At 48.0% G+C, this 20,601-nt stretch overlaps 7 protein-coding genes across 7 annotated transcripts; 3 read left to right on the top strand and 4 right to left on the bottom strand.

The window, feature by feature from the left end:
- The first annotated feature begins 142 nt into the window (after nucleotides 1-142).
- LOC142334384 (histone H2A) lies at nucleotides 143-735 on the top strand. Its single transcript, XM_075382364.1, has one exon. The coding sequence runs from the start codon at nucleotides 182-184 to the stop codon at nucleotides 554-556; it is 375 nt and encodes a 124-aa protein (XP_075238479.1). The 5' UTR covers nucleotides 143-181; the 3' UTR covers nucleotides 557-735.
- Nucleotides 736-1,330: 595 nt separating this feature from the next.
- LOC142334416 (histone H4) lies at nucleotides 1,331-1,895 on the bottom strand. The gene has a single exon (XM_075382396.1). It carries the CDS (start codon nucleotides 1,841-1,843, stop codon nucleotides 1,532-1,534), a length of 312 nt encoding a protein of 103 aa, XP_075238511.1. The 5' UTR covers nucleotides 1,844-1,895; the 3' UTR covers nucleotides 1,331-1,531.
- A 6,341-nt stretch (nucleotides 1,896-8,236) lies between these two features.
- LOC142334374 (histone H3) lies at nucleotides 8,237-8,812 on the top strand. The gene has a single exon (XM_075382354.1). The coding sequence runs from the start codon at nucleotides 8,310-8,312 to the stop codon at nucleotides 8,718-8,720; it is 411 nt and encodes a 136-aa protein (XP_075238469.1). The 5' UTR covers nucleotides 8,237-8,309; the 3' UTR covers nucleotides 8,721-8,812.
- A 1,033-nt stretch (nucleotides 8,813-9,845) lies between these two features.
- On the bottom strand, nucleotides 9,846-10,579 carry LOC142334362 (histone H1-like). Its single transcript, XM_075382340.1, has one exon. It carries the CDS (start codon nucleotides 10,506-10,508, stop codon nucleotides 9,909-9,911), a length of 600 nt encoding a protein of 199 aa, XP_075238455.1. The 5' UTR covers nucleotides 10,509-10,579; the 3' UTR covers nucleotides 9,846-9,908.
- Nucleotides 10,580-13,642: 3,063 nt separating this feature from the next.
- On the bottom strand, nucleotides 13,643-14,591 carry LOC142334400 (histone H2B). Its single transcript, XM_075382379.1, has one exon. The coding sequence runs from the start codon at nucleotides 14,498-14,500 to the stop codon at nucleotides 14,129-14,131; it is 372 nt and encodes a 123-aa protein (XP_075238494.1). The 5' UTR covers nucleotides 14,501-14,591; the 3' UTR covers nucleotides 13,643-14,128.
- Nucleotides 14,592-14,895: 304 nt separating this feature from the next.
- Nucleotides 14,896-15,488, top strand: LOC142334383 (histone H2A). Its single transcript, XM_075382363.1, has one exon. The coding sequence runs from the start codon at nucleotides 14,935-14,937 to the stop codon at nucleotides 15,307-15,309; it is 375 nt and encodes a 124-aa protein (XP_075238478.1). The 5' UTR covers nucleotides 14,896-14,934; the 3' UTR covers nucleotides 15,310-15,488.
- A 593-nt stretch (nucleotides 15,489-16,081) lies between these two features.
- LOC142334413 (histone H4) lies at nucleotides 16,082-16,716 on the bottom strand. The gene has a single exon (XM_075382393.1). It carries the CDS (start codon nucleotides 16,592-16,594, stop codon nucleotides 16,283-16,285), a length of 312 nt encoding a protein of 103 aa, XP_075238508.1. The 5' UTR covers nucleotides 16,595-16,716; the 3' UTR covers nucleotides 16,082-16,282.
- Nucleotides 16,717-20,601: the final 3,885 nt, after the last annotated feature.

Raw genomic sequence — 20,601 nt, 5'->3', positions numbered from 1 at the left:
GGCGGTCGAGGAACCGAAACAGCTGGCTGAACTGACCAATCGAAAGGTTTCGCCGCGACGACGGCAACGGTGAGCCCAATAGTGGTCGGTGCTTGAAACCGTAAATAGAGTCAGACCGACGGCCGTCGGGTCATTCCTTCGTGTTTGTTCATTCCAAGTTCACAGCAGCAGCAGCCAAACGATGTCAGGTCGCGGAAAGGGTGGTAAAGTGAAGGGAAAGGCAAAGTCGCGGTCTTCCCGCGCCGGTCTTCAATTCCCGGTGGGCAGAATCCACCGTCTTCTCAGGAAGGGCAACTACGCAGAACGTGTCGGAGCGGGCGCTCCGGTCTACCTGGCTGCCGTCATGGAATATTTGGCTGCGGAAGTATTGGAGTTGGCAGGAAACGCGGCCAGGGACAACAAGAAAACTCGTATCATCCCGAGGCACTTGCAGTTGGCCATCCGCAATGACGAGGAGTTAAACAAGCTTTTGTCCGGGGTCACCATCGCACAAGGTGGTGTCTTGCCGAACATTCAAGCCGTGCTTCTGCCGAAGAAGACCGAGAAGAAAGCTTAAGAAGCGCTCTAATCACCGGTCCGATACTTCACAAACAATCGTCAGACAAATTAAAACGGCCCTTTTAAGGGCCACCATGTTTGAAAAGGTTTAAAAAAAAAAGGCTTGTTGAACTGGCGTGCATAAATGATGATTAAATTCTTTTAAAGTAAAACAACACACAGTTGGGTGGATGTGGATACATACATATAAATAATACATACACATTTAAATTAATTTCCCCCCTACATACATAGTTAGTATAATAATAGAGGTTGTAAGGTAGGTCCTGGTGAGAACGTACTTTTTAACCGCTACGAACCTGTTGAGGTCCCAAACATATATATATATATATATATGCACGAATGCGGCATGCTATTTATTTTTAATCACCGTTCACACCGGCCGGTCCGTCCAAGGGAATGAATACAAAAAAAAAAAAAAAGAAGAAAATCAATCAATCATATTATATTGAATGGGAAGTTAACAACAACACATCGTACAGTATACTACTACTACTACTACTACTAACTAACTAAGAAGTTGTATTGCTTGTGTACCTTCCTTCTTCAATTTTCGTAAGCTCAACAACAAACACAAGTACAAAATGTAGTAGTTATTGTAAATTTCTCTCTCTTCCTTAGTAGTAAGTAGTGTTCTGACGACGATCCACATGGATATAAAAAACCTACACGCGGATTAATTCATTTTAAATCTTAAAAGTAAAAAAAAAAGTACACACACACACACATCATCAATCATCATACATATATATACTTCTTTTTTTCTCTCTCTCTCTCTTTTGCTGCCAGTCAAACAAATATTTTATCTCACAGGTAAGGTAAAAGTAAATTGTATCATCAAATTAATTCTTCTTCTTAGTTGATGATGATTTACACATAAAGATAAGACTACTATTTTATTAACCTCTTGGTTGGTGGGTGGCCCTTAAAAGGGCCGTTTTAATATTCGTAGACCAGCGGGAACGGTGACCGCTTAACCGCCGAAGCCGTACAGAGTTCTGCCTTGCCTCTTCAGCGCGTACACCACGTCCATGGCGGTTACAGTTTTCCTCTTTGCGTGTTCGGTGTAAGTGACTGCGTCTCTGATTACGTTCTCGAGGAACACTTTAAGTACTCCTCTGGTCTCTTCGTATATGAGACCTGAGATACGTTTCACACCGCCGCGGCGGGCCAGACGCCTGATGGCCGGCTTGGTGATGCCCTGGATGTTGTCTCGCAGGACCTTGCGGTGACGCTTGGCTCCGCCTTTGCCCAAACCTTTACCTCCTTTCCCGCGACCGGTCATAGCAGCAGCTTAACTTCAAATGACGAGCAAAAAACTTGTTTCTCAGCGAGCAGGTCAGTCGATCTGAAGCCGCCGTGGAATGGAATGGAATGCAAAGTTGGCAGGAGTCTATTACTCCCTACTTTATCGCAGAGCCTGGACAGAGTCCCTTGCTGCTGGATCTTTCTAATCGGGCTTGTTTTTAAAAGGGTCACTTTTAGTCTCGGTTCTTATTTTTCAATTTTTGTATATTATTATTATAGTGAATTTAAGACGGATTTAATTGCATTCCAATTCCGTTGTTATACCAGCGTTACCGAACCCATTTTATGGGCCGACCGCGGAAGGCTAGGCTTATAAAGCCTGTCCTCCCGACGTAATTCCCCTTCAGACCGTCCACTGAAGTCCTTTCGGTGCTAACTCTTTAATAGGCTAGCAGGAATACGCCACAACGGGGCACTATCTGTGAGGAGGGAGCAATGCGTCCCCTTTTCCGGAGGAGTCGCAATTGCTGGGTTATTTGGCCTGATTGTAAGTTTGAATTAGGAGAGGTTGTTAAGAAGCTCTTCATCCGCTTCTGGTATGGCTGCCCTTCAGGACGCATCTCTGCTGGGCTCTGTTCCGGACTCCAGTCCGTGATGTTGAGACGAGTGGCTGGTCTTCCTTCTTCTTCATCTTCTCCCTCTTCTTCTCCCGAAGACCTCTTCTTTCTTCTTTGGCCTGCACTTTCCAAGAATTGGTAGTAACCGAAGTTACATACCGTTAACCTTGTAAATCCCGAGCCCCGAAGGGCTGAACGGGGGAAAGTGCAGGTTTCTTCGCTCTTCTGTGCTGTCAGTGGCTGCTGGGCAGGTCGCTGCTGGGCAGGTGGCTGCTGGGCAGGTGGCTGCTGGGCCGGTGGCTGCTGGGCAGGTGGCTGCTGGGCTTGCGACTGCTGGGCTGATGGCTGCTGGGCTCGTTCCCTCTTTCTTCTTTCTTGCAAGGAAAGGAAGGTAATAGGGAACTTACAAATGGTGATACCTATTCGCGATCGCGGTTTTGGGGCGGCGATTTTTGTGGAAGAAGTAAACAGTAATTATTCACTCCACGTAATTATTAACCTTCAGACACACGTGTGTCTGAGAAGGGGTTGGGGGGACCGCGTGGCCGCAGTGAAGAAACCATTTGTTTTGTGGTGGCTGTTGGTATCTGCAACAGAAGAAACAGAACACACACACGGAAAGAAAAAAAAAAAAAAAAAAAAAAAAAAAAAAAAAAAAAAAAAAAAAAAAAAAAAAAAAAAAAAAAAAAAAAAAAAATCTTAATTATAACTTTCTTTCGGCTGGCGGGATGAGACGGCACGTCGAGTCGTTCCACATCCACGTTTCTCCCGTTTCTGAAACAAGAGAAACAGAACAAAACACACGCGAAAAAAAAAAAAAAAAAAAAAAAAAAAAAAAAAAAAAAAAAAAAAAAAAAAATTAAATTTAGACCGCGTTTTTGTTGTATGCGCGACTTACCGTATTTGAAGTCTTCAAATTATATAACTCGCGAAAAACTAATCACTCGCGACCCCGGAAACGCGTCTGACGCACTATTCCGTTTATGGCTCATGCGATATGGAGGCCCCTAAGCCTGGTTTGTCGATTTTCGGCTACCGCACCGCACCATCACGGTGGTTCGTCCAGTACGGCGTGAGGCCGCTTCCTTACACCTGTCGGAGTTGGGTCCTCTCTGCAGATGTCCCGAAGATGACTGTGTTCGGACACAGCCGCTCTCCCGAACAGTCTGCGCGCCTGCGCCACCCCCACCTCGGACACGGATTGAAATCTCGCATCAGATCGGAGAGTGGCGTTCCTGACGAACCACGGAGCTCCAAAGATCGTCCGCAACGCTATGTTTTGGACGGCCTCGATCTTCTTTTGAAGCGAGGAGCTCAACACTGCCCCCCATGCCGGGTAAGCATATGTTAGAATCGGCAGTACGTACAGCCGAAAAATGAGCAGCTTAGTTGCCAGTGGGTACGGGCTGGCACTGTTCAGCACTGGGTATAGCGAGGCTCTGGCGGCCTTAGCCCTTCGGGTCGCATAATTGACATGCTCGTCGAAGGTAAGCCGCCTGTCCAACACCACCCCCAGGTACTTAACTGTTTTCTCAAAAGGGATTTTCTCCCCTGAGATTTCCAGCTCTCTGGTCGGTTTTCGTGTCTTGCATGTGAACATCACGGCCACCGATTTTTCACCGTTGACCCTGATTCTCCACATGTCGAGCCACGGTTCCACTAAGTCCAGCTGCCTTTGGAGCCTCCGGACCGCGTAATCCACATTTGCGGATTCGTAGAAATATGCCGTGTCGTCTGCGTAAAGGGCCGTTTTGACCCCTTCCGACAGCGGCATATCGTTCACGTACAAAGTGTACATGAACGGGGAAAGTACTGCTCCTTGGGGAACCCCAGCGGCTATTTCTCTGGTAGAGGAAATCGTTTCCCCTACGCGCACGACAAAATGTCGGTCTAGTAGATATGACCGCATCAGTCTGACATAGCGGTACGGGATCGCCGATCGCGCTAGCTTATAAAGCAGCCCGCTATGCCAAACTTTGTCAAAGGCCTTGGCCACATCCAGAAAAACGGCTGCAGTCACCCGTTTCCTGTTCAGGCCTCCGACAAGGTCATCTATTATTTTTACCAGTTGGAGGGTAGTTGAGTGACCCTCCCTGAACCCAAATTGCTCGGGCCGCACTTCTCCCTCCATGTATCGCCTCAGTTTTTCGAGAAAAATCCTCTCGAACAACTTAGACAATACCGGTAACAGGGAGATTGGCCTATAATTCCGTGGGAAAAGTAAACTTTTCCCCGGTTTGGGTAAACATACGACTTTGGCCGTTTTCCAACAATTCGGGAAATATCCAACGTACAAAATGGACGTGAATATCACCGAAATTGCCGTAATCACGGAGGCCGGTATGTTCCGGAATGCACGGGCGCTGATCCCGTCGACACCCGGGGCCTTGTCGGGGCTTGTGGCCTTAATGGCTGCGGAAACTTCCGCTTCAGTGACTTGGTCAATCTCTAGAGGGGCGTCCTCCACCTGTGAGAAATAATCTACAAGAAAGGATTCCACCTCGGTTGTGTGCTCGTCGTTCGGGGAGGGAGGGGGGTTTGGAGTGAACTGCTCCTCCAAGGTATCGGCGAATACCTCGGCCCTCTCCGCCTCCGAGTATGCAAGAAAACCTCGCTGCCCCACAACCGGATGGCGAGGCTTCTTCCCTTCTCGCAGTCTCCTGTTCAACCTGAACACCGAGGAGATGTCGTCAGAGACCGAGGCGAGGTATTCGTTCCACGAATCCTCTCGATGGCTTTTTAGCAGTTGTTTTACCCTGTCCGTTTGATTATAAAAGGCCCGCTTATCAGCGGGGGACAGGGTGATTCGATATCTCCTCCTCAATCGTCGTTTCTCCGTTATGGCTTCGGAGATATGAGGAGGGAGGTCGTTTCGAACAACTGCTCGAGTCTTGGCCGATGAGCTGCCTGCCAGGGCCTCGGTCATTGACGACGTGACGCGCCCGACAGTGTCGTCGATTTCCTCCGGGGTGTTCAGGAGCTCAGGATTTACCGGCCTGTACTCCCGCTGGAGGGTTTCGTAGAACCTTTTCCAGTTAACTGACCTTCGGGGTATAGGCGGGGGATCTCGGCCACCCCCTGCCTGACCTAGTTCCAACAGGACAGGGGAATGGTCCGAGCTGAGGTCTTCTATCGTTTCAATCATGAATGGGAGGGTACCCCCCTTCATGACTGCGATATCCAGCACGTCAGGCCTAGATCTGCCTGAGCGATGCACGAACGTGGGCACCTCAGGGCCTACGACGACCAAGCGGCGGGCTCTCGCCCTTTCGTACAGCAATCTGCCATTTGGATTTGTCAGATTGCTGTTCCATGACACGTGTTTGGCATTGAGGTCGCCCATGAGTATCATGGGCCCATCCCAATTTTCCAGCACGGCATCCAGATCTGCGCCGGTTACCGCGTCGTTCGGCTTGCTATAAGCCGAAACCAGCCGATACACCGTGCCCAGATGCTCCACATGCACACACGTTTGCTCCATCACGTTTGTATGAAGAACAACGCGCGTATGCATGTGGCGTCTGTGGACTAAAACCGCAGTTCCTCCAGAGGAGTGAGATCCGGGTCGAACTGGCCTATCCGTCCTATATGTAAAATAGTTCCGAAGGGTCAGTTGCTTGTTTGGGTTCAAGCACGTCTCAGACAACAGTATCACGTCTATCAGTAGATCCTCGGCCAGACGGCATAGTTCCTCCTTCCGGCCTACTACTGAGTTGGCGTTCCACTGCAAGAGTCTGAGGGTGGGCCTAACCATACCTGGACAGTACAGTCATGAGGCACTCTATTAAGGACTGAATACAGTCCTTGAGAGATTTTGCCTGGAGCAGGCGTGGCAAAACCATCATGATATCTGGCAGGATATCCTTCACTGTCATCTGCGACAGGAAGTCCCTGCCAGTGGTCTCCAACGGGGTAGCCGGTTTCGGATTGCCGCTGGGGGTGCCTTTTGGCGCGGCCGCCCTTTTGGTGGGGCGCGGGGCCACAGGGGCCGCGGTGTTTTTAACAGCCTGCTTGGCCTTCCCAGCCGGAGCAGGCTTTGCCTTTCCCGTCGAGGAAGGCTTGGCCTTCTTCGCCGGGGCCGGCTTTGTCGCCGCCTTTTGTTTTACCACCTTCTTGGTGGTCGCCGCCGGTTTTGGCTTGGCGGGTGTTGGGGAGGGTACCTCCCCTTTTTTCACCACCGCCTTGGCCACAGGTGCCGGCACCTCCGGTTTGGGGGCTGATATTCCCCCACCGGCAACACGGGCCCAGCTGCGGCCGTCTAAAGTCGCGGGCTTTTTAAGTCCCTTGACTTTATTTGTCTGCTCCTTGTAATAGGGGCAGCCCCTGTAATTGGCCGGATGTGGCCCCTTGCAATTGACGCATGAGGCTGGTTCCTCACGCGGCTTGACGCAGGCAGAAGTGTCGTGGTTTCCACCACACTTCACGCATTGCTGGGCCCTCTGGCAGTAATTGGACGAGTGTCCAAATTTTTGGCATCTGTGGCACTGGGGCGGCCCCCCTCGTGACACAAATGCAGTCACTGCGACCTTGCAGTAAAAAAGACTGCCAAGGTCGTAGATGGTACGGGCCGAAGGGGTCCTTTTAAGGGCCACAAGGCAGGTCGGGGTTTCCCGACCGTCCCTCGTGAGGAGCTTCTTAGCTGAAACTACCTCATAGCCAAGGGAGGTCAGTTCCTCCCTTATTTCCTCCGGGGCAGCCCCATAGGGGATCCCCCGTATAACCACCTTCAGCTCCCGATCCTTTGGGAGCTGGAAGGAGTGGAAGGCGATTCCCTTGGAGTGCAGGAAACTCTGCACCGCCCGGTAATCTGCCTCGCTGCCCAGCTGCAGCCTGATGGAAAGCCCGGTGCTTTTTGCCACCAGGCGTCCCCCGATACGCGACTTAATGTCGCGCGCTAATGCTGGCCACTCCTTAGGGCAGTCCAGCATAATTGGCGGGATTTTCTCCCGCCTGACGGTAGCAGGCTGTGATGGGGCCCCATCATCAGCCTGCGGGTTGGCGGCTGCTGCAGCCTTGCTGCAGCCCGCTACGGGCTCCGCCTCCATGGGAGGCGCGGAGTTCCGGCGTTTCTGGCGCTTCCTAGCGCCGGACCCGCTTTCCTCTCCACCGTCGGACAGTTCCGGGGTGGGAGAACGGGGTGGGGGAGGCCTTATTTTTCCTTCCATGAAGGAGAAAATACAGCCAAAATTTAAAAATTAAAATTAAAACTTAGACTAGCACTTCTTAGAACTACACTTCCTGAAATAACAAAATATACAAGAAATAATAATAACAATGGAAAGTTAGTCTTTCCTTTTATATAGAATAATTTAAAATTAAATTATTCTATATGGCTTAACAATAGACCTATACAAAATTTGTATAGGCTATTAAATGTATTATTAACGACTTAGCAAAGTTCAATTTACATAATACAATAGTTCTTTAGAAATAAAATCTATTATAGACTTAGCTGAATGGAGAACAATAGCCTGCTATACAGGCAGGTGCGGCACAGCGGTTGTCCTAACAGCACTCCTCTACATGGTCGGTCAGGTAGCCAGTCGATCCAGGTATAAAGTACTGCAGAAGCCGGTTCCTAGTAGCACTGCACAGAGACACTATAATTCACGTCCTTTCACTTCAGAAGCCAAGGAAGGAATCTCCCTTGAAGCCGCCGTCCCGGTATCCCTCACTTTTATGCTCTCTTAAGGCCGCGTGATTGGGCAGTCGAGGCGGCCAATAGGAGCGGCCCATTTTGACCAATCACGTGAGACCGAGCCGGCAATAAATACCGGTCCCGTTTACTTTCTAGGGCATTGCTTTCTGTGCATCCGAACAGGAGGTCTTAACAGCGTGAATTTGTAAACCAGCAGCAGCACCGACTAGTTATTGCCGTCAGGAAAAATGGCCCGTACCAAGCAGACCGCCCGCAAATCCACCGGTGGCAAAGCTCCCAGGAAGCAGCTGGCGACCAAGGCGGCACGCAAGAGCGCCCCGGCCACCGGCGGCGTGAAGAAACCTCATCGCTACAGGCCTGGAACTGTCGCCCTCCGTGAGATCCGTAGATACCAGAAGAGCACGGAGCTACTCATACGCAAGCTGCCGTTCCAGCGGCTGGTACGTGAGATAGCGCAGGACTTCAAGACCGATCTCCGGTTCCAGAGTTCCGCCGTCATGGCTCTGCAGGAAGCCAGCGAGGCTTATCTGGTCGGGCTGTTTGAAGACACAAATCTGTGCGCCATCCACGCCAAACGTGTGACAATTATGCCGAAAGACATCCAGCTGGCTCGTCGTATTCGCGGAGAGAGAGCTTAATTTGAGGTGGCGTATACGTACGGTCCGCGCGCACTACTACCATCATATTCAAAATCTTTACAACGGCCCTTTTCAGGGCCACAATTTTTAATGCGAGGTTTTTTAAATGTTGTGGTTGGTTCTTTTTTTTTTTTTTTCGGCCGAAGAGAAAAGAAAAAAAAAAAAAACCACCAATGTTATTCTGTTTTCCATATATATAAAACTGCAAAGAAAAAATTATTCCAATATTCACAACCCAACACATATATATATATATATATAGTAGTAGATAGAGAGAGTATAGTAAAATAATGATAATTTTCTATCTTCACCGGGTTGGGGGTTGTTTTCTTCAATCAAAGAAGGAGGGCCTGGCTGGGCTGGACTTAGAGGTACAGACAGGGTTACTTTCGGTGGGAATTTGGGGGAAAAAAAACACAACCAACAACACCCCCTATATTATAATAAGTTCTTTATTTTGTTTGTCATAATTTCATATATATATAATATACATATATTTCTTGCTGTTTGTTGTTTTATTTAACCACCCACCGAGTTCAGAGGCAATTGCCACCATATATATATGACGGACGATGAGAAAGAAGGAGGAGTTAGCGTGGCGGGAGGGAGGGAGGGAAGGTTAGAGAGAGAGAGAGAGAGAGAGATTGATGTGTGTGAAAATTACCGGGATTCGAAGCTCCCGTGTATGAAAAAAAAAAAGGGGGCCGAGAGCCGCCGCCTACACACATATAATATATGGCGGCATACATAATATATATGCCGCCGGCCCGGCATACGGATTTTATGGGAGAGATGAAAATATTTGTGTATGTGTATAATAACACAAAACAAAATAATACAAGATCGACCCGTTTGTGCGGGGGGGTGTAATTTACTAATAAATAAAAATATAAAAGTTCCAAAAAAAAAATCTCTCCTGTATAATTATAAATAATGCCTATCCGGGGGGGGAGAGAGATATACTATACTACGGACGGTCCACACGTTCCGTCCGTGTGATAATTTAATGACGGACAGAGAGGGGATCTTTGTCCGCCCCACTTTTCTTTGGCTCGGCACAGCACCGAAACATGATGAGGCAAAATATTATTTTTACACGTATAACGAAAAAACCTCATACGTTGGTGGCGGCCCTGAAAAGGGCCATTTGTTAATAATTTACGTACAGTAAAATAATAATTTTACTGTTTACTTCTTCTTTCCAGCGGCTGCTTTCTTGGGCGACTTTGGTTTCTTCACTGCTGCCTTCTTCGGCTTCGGAGACTTTGGTTTCTTGGTCGGCGGCTTGGACACCTTTTTCGCCTTCGATGGAGACTTCGGTTTCGGGGCGGCCGCCTTCTTCGCAGAAGCGCTCTTCGGTTTGCTGGCTGCTGCGGCTTTCTTCGGTTTCGGCTTCGGAGCGGACGGTTTCTTAGCCGGGGCGGCTTTGCCTTCGCCCTTCACTGATATCTTGAAAGAGCCGGACGCTCCTTTACCTTTCGGCTGCGTGAGGGCGCCTGCCGCGACCGCCGTTTTCAGATATTTCTTGATGAACGGGGCCAACTTTTCGGCGTCTACCTTGTAGTTGGCTGCTATGTACTTCTTTATCGCCTGCAGAGAAGATCCGCCGCGCTCTTTGAGACCGGCGATCGCCGCGTTGACCATATCGGCTGTCGGCGGGTGCGCCGGCTTAGACCTCGGCTTCTTCGAACCGCCTGCTTTGGATGCCGCCTTTTTCCCTGGAGCTGCCTTGGCCGGAGTTGTCGCTGTGGCGACGGGAGCTGAAGCTGTAGCGGTGCTGTCTGACATGATGATGATGATGATGCTGCTGCTGTTGCTGTTGTGCGGATCGGATGATAACGCTGGTATGAAACGGTATATATCCCGTAAACCTAAAGCCAATGGAAAATTATTACTATATACGTTAGTTTGGCGGACTTTAAAGGGAGCAGCGACTTTGGCTGCTAGCACGTCACCCCGGCCATCACTGAATCGTGCTTACACCGTTCGTTCGGCGCGCGTTTTCTCCTTTAACTTGCGATCTTTATCGACGTACACGGTTCGGTTTCGTAAACGACATTCCGGGCTGCAGTAGTGACGAGCTAAACGTTAGATTTCAGCCCGTACGGGAGCTTAAATGGTACCGAAATCCCGGACACATCCCGAACCGGCGTGGTCGCACCGCCGTAAAACCGTTTAAAAATCGTAAATACCGGTGGCAATATTTGTATATAGCACCCGCGTCCAAGTTAAACATCCCGTTGTTTCTTTCGATTCGTTTTTGCGACGATACGTGTGCGAATTCAATCTTTTTGCGATGTATATGTCCGAGCGTCAAAGTACGACGGTTAGACAACATCCCCATCACTGTTTTCATACACAGTAATAGTTTTCATCGGATTCTATGCGATTATTATTAATCTGACGGATATAAACTAATGACGGTCGTACGGTAACTTTCAGTTTTTCTATAACATCAACCGTTGGGGGAAAATAAGAGTGGGATAAAAATAAAGTAGCTCGAATTATACGTACGCTTTGCGTTAGCCTGAAGTGAAGAGAGAGACTCCTGCCGGCCGACCCGTTTGCACAACGCGCGATATGCAAGCATACGATTGTAGACGTGTAGACGTTTGGACGTGTTTGACGTTAACAGGAGCGCTGGAAAGAAAAACAAAAAAGATATAAATCCAAATTAAAAAAAAAAAAAAAACAAAACAAAAAACGTACATACAACAATTCTGCATAAATACAAAACATATAACCGGTGGTTTCTGCCCCACTCGGTATATATATATATATATATATATATATATATATATGTCACATACACACGTACATGCGCAGGCTTACGGGCACAGGTTAATGGCTTAATGTCTTACGAATAAAAAGCGTCGGGGAGGGAAAGAAAAGAAAAAAAAAACCAAAAAAAAATTCGGGCCGCCTCTCTTAACCGACCGGACGCGAATCACTTTTGCATTAAGTTTGTGTTTTCTTTTTTTCGCTGTCCGCGTACATTTAATACACGTTTAATTAAAGATCGGTCGGTCGCGCGGTTTTCGTTCACGTTAACAAGAGTTAAGTGTACCCGGACCCCTTCCGTACGGTAATTTTAAGGTACATTCACTTCAGGTTGTATACGTATAACTACGCCGCCACCAAGTACATTTGGAAAAATGCGACCGAAGATCCGAATTTCATTGAAATAGCCGTTGAAATTTTATTTATTATTATTATTATTTATTTTTTTTGTCTTTTTATATATACATCTATCTATCTATCTATCTATCTATCTATCTATCTATCTATCTATCTATCTATCTATCTATCTATCTATCTATCTATCTATCTATCTATCTGATTTCATTTGTTCCGATACTCGGAGATTTCGCCGTTGCATGGAGTATAAAATCATAAAATGTAATTTAATAAGAAAAAAAGTAAATAATAAGAAGACCGCCCCTACCTACCGCAGGCATTCACTCACTCGGTCGTTCTTTCTCACTCACTCACTCACTCACTCACTCACTCTCTCTCTCTCTCTCTCTCTCTCTCTCTCTCTCTCTCTCTCTAAGGCTAAATAATATGTCTCATGTTGGGTTGTATTGTAACGTGGTTGTTGTACCCTGAAAATCTCATCTAATTATCTTTAGCGGTGTTGTGGAAACGTTTTCTTATATCCTGGAAAGAAAAAATGAAAATTATTTATTGAAATACTATATCACATTAGGATAAATTTTTATAACCTTTTTTTTTGTTGGTTGATATTTATTAGATTTTCCTAAATCTAATTATGCATACAGCGCCTTCATCGCTTTCACCATAATTAAACCGGGTTCTCTGCGACATAAACAAGACGGTTGTGAAATGAAAGCGGTTAATGGTATATTTCAATTATATATATATATCACGCAAATTAACGCCATTTATTGTGAAATGTGTTAAAAATATTAACGCTGAAAAAAAAAAAAAAAGAAGAAGAAACGACGTGATGACAACAAAGTTGTTTTTATTCACTTTCTCCTAGCATTGGTTGGTTATTCTTGAATATTGGAGAAAGATAGTATATTAAAAAATCTTACAAAATAAAAAACTCCATTTTATAATATAAATTCTGGTCGGTTGAATTTTTTTTTTTTTGTTTAATTTACCCAAAGGAAATTATGTGCCCCACCACATGCAGATATTGACCCCAAACCCCTTTACCAACCAGCGAATTGCCCCATCCACGCGAGTCTATGCCAGGTTTCATGGAAAGTAAATAAAATGAAAACTTAGCGGAACATTTATGGTCACTTCTATTATACGAGCACTTAAATTGAATTTATTTGATAAATAGATCAATTTGTATGTAATTAAAGTTATTTTTTACGATTTTTTTTGTTTTTGTTTTACACATCAGTAATCAATCTCTCTTTTAATGTACAAGTTCAGGAAATCGATTAATCTAAATTCAGGAAAGCAGTCTAATTATTAGAAAATCAGCTATGCTTTGCCGTTATGTAAGTAACGGCTTGCAAAACACAAAAAAAAAAAAAAATGAAACAGTATTATGATGAAGATGAGTAGCAGTAGTAGTAGTAGTAGTAGTAGTAGTAGTAGTAGTAGTAGTAGTAGTAGTAGCAGTAGTAGTAGTAGTAGTAGGCGGTGAAGAAAGAAGAAGAAGAGGAGGAGGAGGAGGAGGAGGAGCAGTAGTAGTTAGTTGGATTTTGAAAAGTAACCGGAATCTATCATCCCGTTTGTTAGTGTGTATTTTGTGCAATGGCGCGCACGCGCTACCACTCACTCGACAACCGCCCCTACCTCAAGGTCATTCCCTGTGTGTGTGTGTGTGATGGGTAAGTAATAATAATATGTCAAGTGAAATGATTTTCTGGTTTGCGGCGGTTTTTTTTTTCGCGGATAGCGGGCGGTGGGGGGTGTTTGAGTTGTTGGTGCGGTATAATGCCTGCCGATATCAACATTTTTTTCCAGATAGCTCAGTATACATGCAATTTCTTCATTTTGAGTCAACAACTGCAACGTAGGCCGGCGCCAGAAAATAAATTTTTTTCGCAAATTATAATTGAGGTTAAAAACATTATTTGTTGCGTTCTTTGCTTTGGGCAAGATGTGTGAATTTCCCTCCCCCCCCTGAAACCATGGTAACGAAGCGTTTTAATTACACTTACACATTTGTTCATTTTTTTTTTTTTACCTTAAAGGAAAACTGCAATAGTAAGGTAAGGAAAATGTTTTTTCTTTTTCTATTTACATATCTCGTGTTACGGAGTACATACATTTTATTATTTATGTACATAAAAAAGCAATTTATATGCCTGTACAATAAGCAAAGAACCAAAATGTTTTTAACCTCAATTATAATGTGGTGGCCCTTAAAAGGGCCGTTTATATTTAGTACATGGCCTATTGTAACCAGCTCCATCCGCTTACTTAGAGCTCGTGTATTTGGTTACGGCCTTGGTGCCTTCGCTGACAGCGTGTTTGGCCAATTCACCGGGCAACAGAAGCCGTACGGCGGTCTGGATCTCCCTGCTGGTGATTGTGGACCGCTTGTTGTAGTGGGCGAGCCTGGAAGCCTCGGCCGCGATGCGCTCGAATATATCGTTAACGAAGCTGTTCATGATGCTCATCGCCTTAGAGGAGATGCCGGTGTCAGGATGGACCTGCTTCAACACTTTGTAGATGTACACCGCGTAGCTTTCCTTCCTCTTGCGTTTCTTTTTCTTGTCTCCCTTGGCGATGTTCTTTTGCGCCTTGCCGGCCTTCTTGGCCGCTTTACCGCTGGTCTTAGGTGGCATGATGCTTTGAATTTGGTGGAACGCAGGTACGGAAGGACCTATTTATGATAGAAATCGGTATTTTTGCTCCCAATAAGACCGGCCCGTCGAAAAGAAATTCCCTTTTCCCACGAATGACGAGGCTGCAAACAACGTATGGCAACTTGCCGACCAATCGTGTGGCCTTCATTAAAGTTTATATATAAACTTGGCGGACCGTATAGGAAACGCCAAAATTGCGGATACCGTTAACTTTTAAGGTGCCCCGACCAATGGCGGTCGAGGAACCGAAACAGCTGGCTGAACTGACCAATCGAAAGGTTTCGCCGCGACGACGGCAACGGTGAGCCCAATAGTGGTCGGTGCTTGAAACCGTAAATAGAGTCAGACCGACGGCCGTCGGGTCATTCCTTCGTGTTTGTTCATTCCAAGTTCACAGCAGCAGCAGCCAAACGATGTCAGGTCGCGGAAAGGGTGGTAAAGTGAAGGGAAAGGCAAAGTCGCGGTCTTCCCGCGCCGGTCTTCAATTCCCGGTGGGCAGAATCCACCGTCTTCTCAGGAAGGGCAACTACGCAGAACGTGTCGGAGCGGGCGCTCCGGTCTACCTGGCTGCCGTCATGGAATATTTGGCTGCGGAAGTATTGGAGTTGGCAGGAAACGCGGCCAGGGACAACAAGAAAACTCGTATCATCCCGAGGCACTTGCAGTTGGCCATCCGCAATGACGAGGAGTTAAACAAGCTTTTGTCCGGGGTCACCATCGCACAAGGTGGTGTCTTGCCGAACATTCAAGCCGTGCTTCTGCCGAAGAAGACCGAGAAGAAAGCTTAAGAAGCGCTCTAATCACCGGTCCGATACTTCACAAACAATCGTCAGACAAATTAAAACGGCCCTTTTAAGGGCCACCATGTTTGAAAAGGTTTAAAAAAAAAAGGCTTGTTGAACTGGCGTGCATAAATGATGATTAAATTCTTTTAAAGTAAAACAACACACAGTTGGGTGGATGTGGATACATACATATAAATAATACATACACATTTAAATTAATTTCCCCCCTACATACATAGTTAGTATAATAATAGAGGTTGTAAGGTAGGTCCTGGTGAGAACGTACTTTTTAACCGCTACGAACCTGTTGAGGTCCCAAACATATATATATATATATATATGCACGAATGCGGCATGCTATTTATTTTTAATCACCGTTCACACCGGCCGGTCCGTCCAAGGGAATGAATACAAAAAAAAAAAAAAAGAAGAAAATCAATCAATCATATTATATTGAATGGGAAGTTAACAACAACACATCGTACAGTATACTACTACTACTACTACTACTAACTAACTAAGAAGTTGTATTGCTTGTGTACCTTCCTTCTTCAATTTTCGTAAGCTCAACAACAAACACAAGTACAAAATGTAGTAGTTATTGTAAATTTCTCTCTCTTCCTTAGTAGTAAGTAGTGTTCTGACGACGATCCACATGGATATAAAAAACCTACACGCGGATTAATTCATTTTAAATCTTAAAAGTAAAAAAAAAAGTACACACACACACATCATCAATCATCATACATATATATACTTCTTTTTTTCTCTCTCTCTCTCTTTTGCTGCCAGTCAAACAAATATTTTATCTCACAGGTAAGGTAAAAGTAAATTGTATCATCAAATTAATTCTTCTTCTTAGTTGATGATGATTTACACATAAAGATAAGACTACTATTTTATTAACCTCTTGGTTGGTGGGTGGCCCTTAAAAGGGCCGTTTTAATATTCGTAGACCAGCGGGAACGGTGACCGCTTAACCGCCGAAGCCGTACAGAGTTCTGCCTTGCCTCTTCAGCGCGTACACCACGTCCATGGCGGTTACAGTTTTCCTCTTTGCGTGTTCGGTGTAAGTGACTGCGTCTCTGATTACGTTCTCGAGGAACACTTTAAGTACTCCTCTGGTCTCTTCGTATATGAGACCTGAGATACGTTTCACACCGCCGCGGCGGGCCAGACGCCTGATGGCCGGCTTGGTGATGCCCTGGATGTTGTCTCGCAGGACCTTGCGGTGACGCTTGGCTCCGCCTTTGCCCAAACCTTTACCTCCTTTCCCGCGACCGGTCATAGCAGCAGCTTAACTTCAAATGACGAGCAAAAAACTTGTTTCTCAGCGAGCAGGTCAGTCGATCTGAAGCCGCCGTCCCGGTATCCCTCACTTTTATGCTCTCTTAAGGCCGCGTGATTGGGCAGTCGAGGCGGCCAATAGGAGCGGCCCATTTTGACCAATCACGTGAGACCGAGCCGGCAATAAATACCGGTCCCGTTTACTTTCTAGGGCCAGCTGGGCAGCGAGGCAGATTACCGGGCGGTGCAGAGTTTCCTGCACTCAAAGGGAATCGCCTTTCACTCCTTTCAGCTGCCGAAGGATAGGGAGCTGAAGGTAGTTATACGGGGGATCCCCTATGGGGCTGCCCCGGAAGAAGTAAAGGAGGAACTGACCTCCCTTGATTTTGAGGTGACTTCTGTCAAGAAGCTCCTCACGAGGGACGGTCGGGAAACCCCGACCTGCCTAGTGGCCCTGAAAAGGACCCCAAGCGCGAGAAAAATTTATGACCTCAGCAATATTTTTTATTGCAAGGTCTCAGTGACTGCATTTGTGTCACGAGGGGGGCCGCCCCAGTGCCACAGATGCCAAAAATTTGGGCACTCTTCAAACTATTGCCAGAGGGCCCAGCAATGCGTGAAGTGTGGTGGAAACCACGACACTTCTGCCTGCGTCAAGCCGCGTGAGGAACCAGCCTCATGCGTCAATTGTAAGGGGCCACATCCGGCCAATTACAGGGGCTGCCCCTATTACAAGGAGCAGACAAATAAAGTCAAGGGACTTAAAAAGCCCGCGACTTTAGACGGCCGCAGCTGGGCCCGTGTTGCCGGTGGGGGAATATCAGCCCCCAAACCGGAGGTGCCGGCACCTGTGGCCAAGGCGGTGGTGAAAAACGGGGAGGTACCCTCCCCAACACCCGCCAAGCCAAAACCGGCGGCGACCACCAAGAAGGTGGTAAAACAAAAGGCGGCGACAAAGCCGGCCCCGGCGAAGAAGGCCAAGCCTTCCTCGACGGGAAAGGCAAAGCCTGCTCCGGCTGGGAAGGCCAAGCAGGCTGTTAAAAACACCGCGGCCCCAGTGGCCCCGCGCCCCACCAAAAGGGCGGCCGCGCCAAAAGGCACCCCCAGCGGCAATCCGAAACCGGCTACCCCGTTGGAGACCACTGGCAGGGACTTCCTGTCGCAGATGACAGTGAAGGATATCCTGCCAGATATCATGATGGTTTTGCCACGCCTGCTCCAGGCAAAATCTCTCAAGGACTGTATTCAGTCCTTAATAGAGTGCCTCATGACTGTACTGTCCAGGTATGGTTAGGCCCACCCTCAGACTCTTGCAGTGGAACGCCAACTCAGTAGTAGGCCGGAAGGAGGAACTATGCCGTCTGGCCGAGGATCTACTGATAGACGTGATACTGTTGTCTGAGACGTGCTTGAACCCGAACAAGCAACTGACCCTTCGGAACTATTTTACATATAGGACGGATAGGCCAGTTCGACCCGGATCTCACTCCTCTGGAGGAACTGCGGTTTTAGTCCACAGACGCCACATGCATACGCGCGTTGTTCTTCATACAAACGTGATGGAGCAAACGTGTGTGCATGTGGAGCATCTGGGCACGGTGTATCGGCTGGTTTCGGCTTATAGCAAGCCGAACGACGCGGTAACCGGCGCAGATCTGGATGCCGTGCTGGAAAATTGGGATGGGCCCATGATACTCATGGGCGACCTCAATGCCAAACACGTGTCATGGAACAGCAATCTGACAAATCCAAATGGCAGATTGCTGTACGAAAGGGCGAGAGCCCGCCGCTTGGTCGTCGTAGGCCCTGAGGTGCCCACGTTCGTGCATCGCTCAGGCAGATCTAGGCCTGACGTGCTGGATATCGCAGTCATGAAGGGGGGTACCCTCCCATTCATGATTGAAACGATAGAAGACCTCAGCTCGGACCATTCCCCTGTCCTGTTGGAACTAGGTCAGGCAGGGGGTGGCCGAGATCCCCCGCCTATACCCCGAAGGTCAGTTAACTGGAAAAGGTTCTACGAAACCCTCCAGCGGGAGTACAGGCCGGTAAATCCTGAGCTCCTGAACACCCCGGAGGAAATCGACGACACTGTCGGGCGCGTCACGTCGTCAATGACCGAGGCCCTGGCAGGCAGCTCATCGGCCAAGACTCGAGCAGTTGTTCGAAACGACCTCCCTCCTCATATCTCCGAAGCCATAACGGAGAAACGACGATTGAGGAGGAGATATCGAATCACCCTGTCCCCCGCCGATAAGCGGGCCTTTTATAATCAAACGGACAGGGTAAAACAACTGCTAAAAAGCCATCGAGAGGATTCGTGGAACGAATACCTCGCCTCGGTCTCTGACGACATCTCCTCGGTGTTCAGGTTGAACAGGAGACTGCGAGAAGGGAAGAAGCCTCGCCATCCGGTTGTGGGGCAGCGAGGTTTTCTTGCATACTCGGAGGCGGAGAGGGCCGAGGTATTCGCCGATACCTTGGAGGAGCAGTTCACTCCAAACCCCCCTCCCTCCCCGAACGACGAGCACACAACCGAGGTGGAATCCTTTCTTGTAGATTATTTCTCACAGGTGGAGGACGCCCCTCTAGAGATTGACCAAGTCACTGAAGCGGAAGTTTCCGCAGCCATTAAGGCCACAAGCCCCGACAAGGCCCCGGGTGTCGACGGGATCAGCGCCCGTGCATTCCGGAACATACCGGCCTCCGTGATTACGGCAATTTCGGTGATATTCACGTCCATTTTGTACGTTGGATATTTCCCGAATTGTTGGAAAACGGCCAAAGTCGTATGTTTACCCAAACCGGGGAAAAGTTTACTTTTCCCACGGAATTATAGGCCAATCTCCCTGTTACCGGTATTGTCTAAGTTGTTCGAGAGGATTTTTCTTGAAAAACTGAGGCGATACATGGAGGGAGAAGTGCGGCCCGAGCAATTTGGGTTCAGGGAGGGTCACTCAACTACCCTCCAACTGGTAAAAATAATAGATGACCTTGTCGGAGGCCTGAACAGGAAACGGGTGACTGCAGCCGTTTTTCTGGATGTGGCCAAGGCCTTTGACAAAGTTTGGCATAGCGGGCTGCTTTATAAGCTAGCGCGATCGGCGATCCCGTACCGCTATGTCAGACTGATGCGGTCATATCTACTAGACCGACATTTTGTCGTGCGCGTAGGGGAAACGATTTCCTCTACCAGAGAAATAGCCGCTGGGGTTCCCCAAGGAGCAGTCCTTTCCCCGTTCTTGTACACTTTGTACGTGAACGATATGCCGCTGTCGGATGGGGTCAAAACGGCCCTTTACGCAGACGACACGGCATATTTCTACGAATCCGCAAATGTGGATTACGCGGTCCGGAGGCTCCAAAGGCAGCTGGACTTAGTGGAACCGTGGCTCGACATGTGGAGAATCAGGGTCAACGGTGAAAAATCGGTGGCCGTGATGTTCACATGCAAGACACGGAAACCGACCAGAGAGCTGGAAATCTCAGGGGAGAAAATCCCTTTTGAGAAAACAGTTAAGTACCTGGGGGTGGTGTTGGACAGGCGGCTTACCTTCGACGAGCATGTAAATTATGCGACCCGAAGGGCTAAGGCCGCCAGAGCCTCGCTATACCCAGTGCTGAACAGTGCCAGCCCGTACCCACTGGCAACTAAGCTGCTCATTTTTCGGCTGTACGTACTGCCGATTCTGACATATGCTTACCCGGCATGGGGGGCAGTGTTGAGCTCCTCGCTTCAAAAGAAGATCGAGGCCGTCCAAAACGTAGCGTTGCGGACGATCTTTGGAGCTCCGTGGTTCGTCAGGAACGCCACTCTCCGATCTGATGCGAGATTTCAATCCGTGTCCGAGGTGGGGGTGGCGCAGGCGCGCAGACTGTTCGGGAGAGCGGCTGTGTCCGAACACAGTCATCTTCGGGACATCTGCAGAGAGGACCCAACTCCGACAGGTGTAAGGAAGCGGCCTCACGCCGTACTGGACGAACCACCGTGATGGTGCGGTGCGGTAG

Source organism: Lycorma delicatula, chromosome 1 (genome assembly GCF_047948215.1).
Source record: "Lycorma delicatula isolate Av1 chromosome 1, ASM4794821v1, whole genome shotgun sequence".
Classification (NCBI taxonomy): Eukaryota; Metazoa; Arthropoda; class Insecta; order Hemiptera; family Fulgoridae; genus Lycorma; species Lycorma delicatula.
This window is presented reverse-complemented; position numbering and strand designations above follow the sequence as displayed.

What these genes read in the sequence shown, in the direction of transcription:
- LOC142334413 (XM_075382393.1), bottom strand. Translation starts at nt 16,594, where the DNA reads ATGACCGGTCGCGGGAAAGGAGGTAAAGGTTTGGGCAAAGGCGGAGCC.
- LOC142334374 (XM_075382354.1), top strand. Translation starts at nt 8,310, where the DNA reads ATGGCCCGTACCAAGCAGACCGCCCGCAAATCCACCGGTGGCAAAGCT.
- LOC142334400 (XM_075382379.1), bottom strand. Translation starts at nt 14,500, where the DNA reads ATGCCACCTAAGACCAGCGGTAAAGCGGCCAAGAAGGCCGGCAAGGCG.
- LOC142334383 (XM_075382363.1), top strand. Translation starts at nt 14,935, where the DNA reads ATGTCAGGTCGCGGAAAGGGTGGTAAAGTGAAGGGAAAGGCAAAGTCG.
- LOC142334416 (XM_075382396.1), bottom strand. Translation starts at nt 1,843, where the DNA reads ATGACCGGTCGCGGGAAAGGAGGTAAAGGTTTGGGCAAAGGCGGAGCC.
- LOC142334362 (XM_075382340.1), bottom strand. Translation starts at nt 10,508, where the DNA reads ATGTCAGACAGCACCGCTACAGCTTCAGCTCCCGTCGCCACAGCGACA.
- LOC142334384 (XM_075382364.1), top strand. Translation starts at nt 182, where the DNA reads ATGTCAGGTCGCGGAAAGGGTGGTAAAGTGAAGGGAAAGGCAAAGTCG.